At 59.0% G+C, this 2,765-nt stretch overlaps 1 protein-coding gene across 1 annotated transcript; it reads right to left on the bottom strand.

Annotated features, from left to right (window-relative positions):
• Positions 1–224: 224 nt before the first annotated feature.
• Positions 225–2,493, bottom strand: LOC123444778 (protein NRT1/ PTR FAMILY 5.10-like). The gene is made up of 4 exons (XM_045121619.1): positions 2,312–2,493; positions 1,981–2,198; positions 1,244–1,734; positions 225–1,159 (listed from the first exon to the last, which is right to left on the bottom strand). Exons 1-4 carry the CDS (start codon positions 2,436–2,438, stop codon positions 340–342), a joined length of 1,656 nt encoding a protein of 551 aa, XP_044977554.1. The 5' UTR covers positions 2,439–2,493; the 3' UTR covers positions 225–339.
• Between the last annotated feature and the right edge of the window lie 272 nt (positions 2,494–2,765).

Below are 2,765 nucleotides of genomic sequence, written 5' to 3' on the forward strand. Positions count from 1 at the left end.
GGTAGCTGTCGCCTTCGCTCTCTCCACCCCATTTTCTCTTTTCTCTCTGTGCAGAATGAAACGACGATGCGGAGTAGATAGAAGGACCTAAATGCAAAATTCAATGCACACATGTCCGGTCAAAACGGTCAACAAGCTTATGCGGACGTGTTCGACGCGAATGACCGTATGATGCGCATCAAATGTTAACATAATTACCGTAAATTATTGTTAACAGAATACGGTGACCAAAGTGAGTTTATACGGAGAGGACAAGTACCGTGAGTGAATTTAACTCTTATACTATAACGCTATACATCTGTACATTCGCGAAAAGGATGAACACCTTACAAGTGATTACTACATGACAGCGCCGCCGTCGTGATGGTCATGGTCATGGTGAGCGACCCTCTTCTTGTACACATAGACGCGCGAGACAACCACGAACGCGGCCAGCTCCGCCGCGCAGAGCCCGGCGAGGAGCCAGTAGAAGTAGTCGAGGTGCGCGCGGTTGAGGTTGTTGGAGAACCAGCTGGCACCGCTCTTCTTGGTGTAGCCGTCAATGGCAGATATGAGGAAACTACTGAAGAAGTGGCCCACCCCGAAGATGCTGAGGAAGAAGGCGAGCCCGAGGCTGCGCAGCGCGTCGGGGACCTGGTCGTAGAAGAACTCCTGCAGTCCGATCATGGCGAACACGTCCGACAGCCCGAACAGCACGTACTGCGGCACCATCCACCACAGGCTCATCGGCAGAGCCGCCTTGGGGTCGTCCACCAGCCCGGCCTCCCTCGCCACGCCCAGCCGCCTCGCCTCCACCAGCGCCGCCACCACCATGGCTACCAGCGCCAGGACCAGCCCGGTGCCGATCCTCTGCAGCATGGTGATGCCCGAGGACAGGCGCGTGAACCGCCGCGCCGCCGGCACGAACAGCCGGTCGTAGACCGGGATGAAGGTGATGATGGTCAGGCTGATGAACGTCTGCAGCGCCGCCGGCGGCACGCGGAACGTGGCGCCGATCCGCCGGTCCAGCGTCGCGGCCTGCTTGGTGAAGAAGGTGGACGACTGGGAGAAGATGACGGCGTAGATGATGCACGTCGCCCAGATTGGGAACAGCCGCAGCAGGCCCCTCACTTCCTCCCGGTGATCCGCGTTGAACTCGGCATCCTCGCCCGCAAGAGTGCTGTTGGACACATTCAGAATTCTCATGGCCAAATACGTAGCAGATTTCAAATGAGAACGATGGATGATGAGTGATCATATATACCTGGCGCACTGGCTGGATTTGGAGCCTTTGATGAGCGCGACGAAGGCCCTGGCGAGGCGGGCGAAGGGGCTGGACTGGGTGGAGGTGTAGTAGCGGTACCGCCGGGTGCCGAGCAAGAAGATGGCGAGCGCCAAGACCATGACGAGGCAGGGGATGCCGAAGCCGAGGCCCCAGCCGATGTTGTCCTGGATGTAGCTGGAGACCATGGTGGTGGCGGCGGTGCCGGAGCACATGCCGAAGTACCACCAGTTGAAGAAGGAGCTCCTGGAGACGGACTCCTCGGGGTGGTGCTGGTCGAACTGGTCGGCGCCGAACGCCTGCGCGCACGGCTTGTGCCCGGCCTCCGCCAGCGCCACCAGGTACAGCGACACGTAGAAGATGGTCACCTGCACCGGGGACGGCGAGCACGCGCCCGACAGCGAGGTGAAGCTGGTGCACCCGTCCGAGTGGAACACCGGGAGCGCGGAGGACAAGGTTAACATGCCCATGCTCTGCAATGGCAGCCCAAATGTCAGTTGTCATTGGTCAGTTGATCCTCCAATTCATAACAGTTTGAGATTTTGATCAAAAATTTGCGAGCCAGAGTTGACGCACTTCTTTTCTCTGTCGGTGAAAGTGTGCGAGCTTAATTGGGGGAGGACAGAGAGTGGGATTCATTCACGAAGTACGTATACTTTTTTCCCTCATCAAAAGGGGGGAATTGACGAGCCGGTGGGGGAGGGGAAAAGTGGACTGACCACGACGAAGAGGATGGAGGCGAGCACGATGGTGCGGAACCTGCCGAGCCAGGCGTCGGCGACGCAGGCCACCAGCAGCGGCAGCATCGTGGCCACGCCGCTCCACGCGTTGATTGCCGCGGCGGCGCCGGCCGTCGACTCCCCCAGCGGGCCCGTCAGGTAGCTGATGAGGTTCGCCGACACCCCGTGGTACGCGAACCGCTCCGCGATCTCCACACCTTCAGTTCAATCCCAACAAAACACAGATCCCAAATTATAGCCACTCCTCGATCATACATCGACTTTCACCTGCGATCATCGTCCTTTGTTTACGGGACCGAGGGGGGCGTACCGAGGACGAACATGGCGGCGGACCATCGGCCGGTGGAGGCGCGCGGGGCGGGGCCGCCGCGGAAGTCGACCACGCCGGGCACGGCGCCGTCGGACCGGGGCAGGAGGAGGGCGCGGGTGGCGTCCATTCTTGGTCAGTCGTTCCGGCAGTTGCGTGTGTGTGCCGGCAGACTGGAAGGGGCTGCACAAATGCGACCGGGGGCGGGGCGATCATCATATACCGTGGCGGCTGCGGTACTGGTGCGGGATCGGACCAGCGCGCAGCACGACAAGGAGGTACACGACAGCATGCCATCGTTCCTTTTTCCCCTTCGCTTTTCGCTAACAAAAATACGCTCTTTTTCTCTCTGGGAATCTTCCGCTTAGTTGTAAGATAAACCGTGAGACTTTACACTGATGTATACGCATAAAGTGGTAAGAGCAACGTTTTGTTCGTGTTTTGTCCATTTAAATCG

The sequence above is a fragment of the Hordeum vulgare genome, chromosome 3H (assembly GCF_904849725.1).
Source record: "Hordeum vulgare subsp. vulgare chromosome 3H, MorexV3_pseudomolecules_assembly, whole genome shotgun sequence".
Lineage (NCBI taxonomy): Eukaryota > Viridiplantae > Streptophyta > Magnoliopsida > Poales > Poaceae > Hordeum > Hordeum vulgare.

Excerpts from the sequence above, each read along its gene's own strand:
- LOC123444778 (XM_045121619.1), bottom strand. The coding sequence starts at position 2,438 with ATGGACGCCACCCGCGCCCTCCTCCTGCCCCGGTCCGACGGCGCCGTG. Across the intron at positions 1,735-1,980 it reads CCTCCATCCTCTTCGTCGTG|AGCATGGGCATGTTAACCTT; the intron begins GTCAGTCCACTT and ends CTGCCATTGCAG. Across the intron at positions 1,160-1,243 it reads AAATCCAGCCAGTGCGCCAG|CACTCTTGCGGGCGAGGATG; the intron begins GTATATATGATC and ends TGTGTCCAACAG.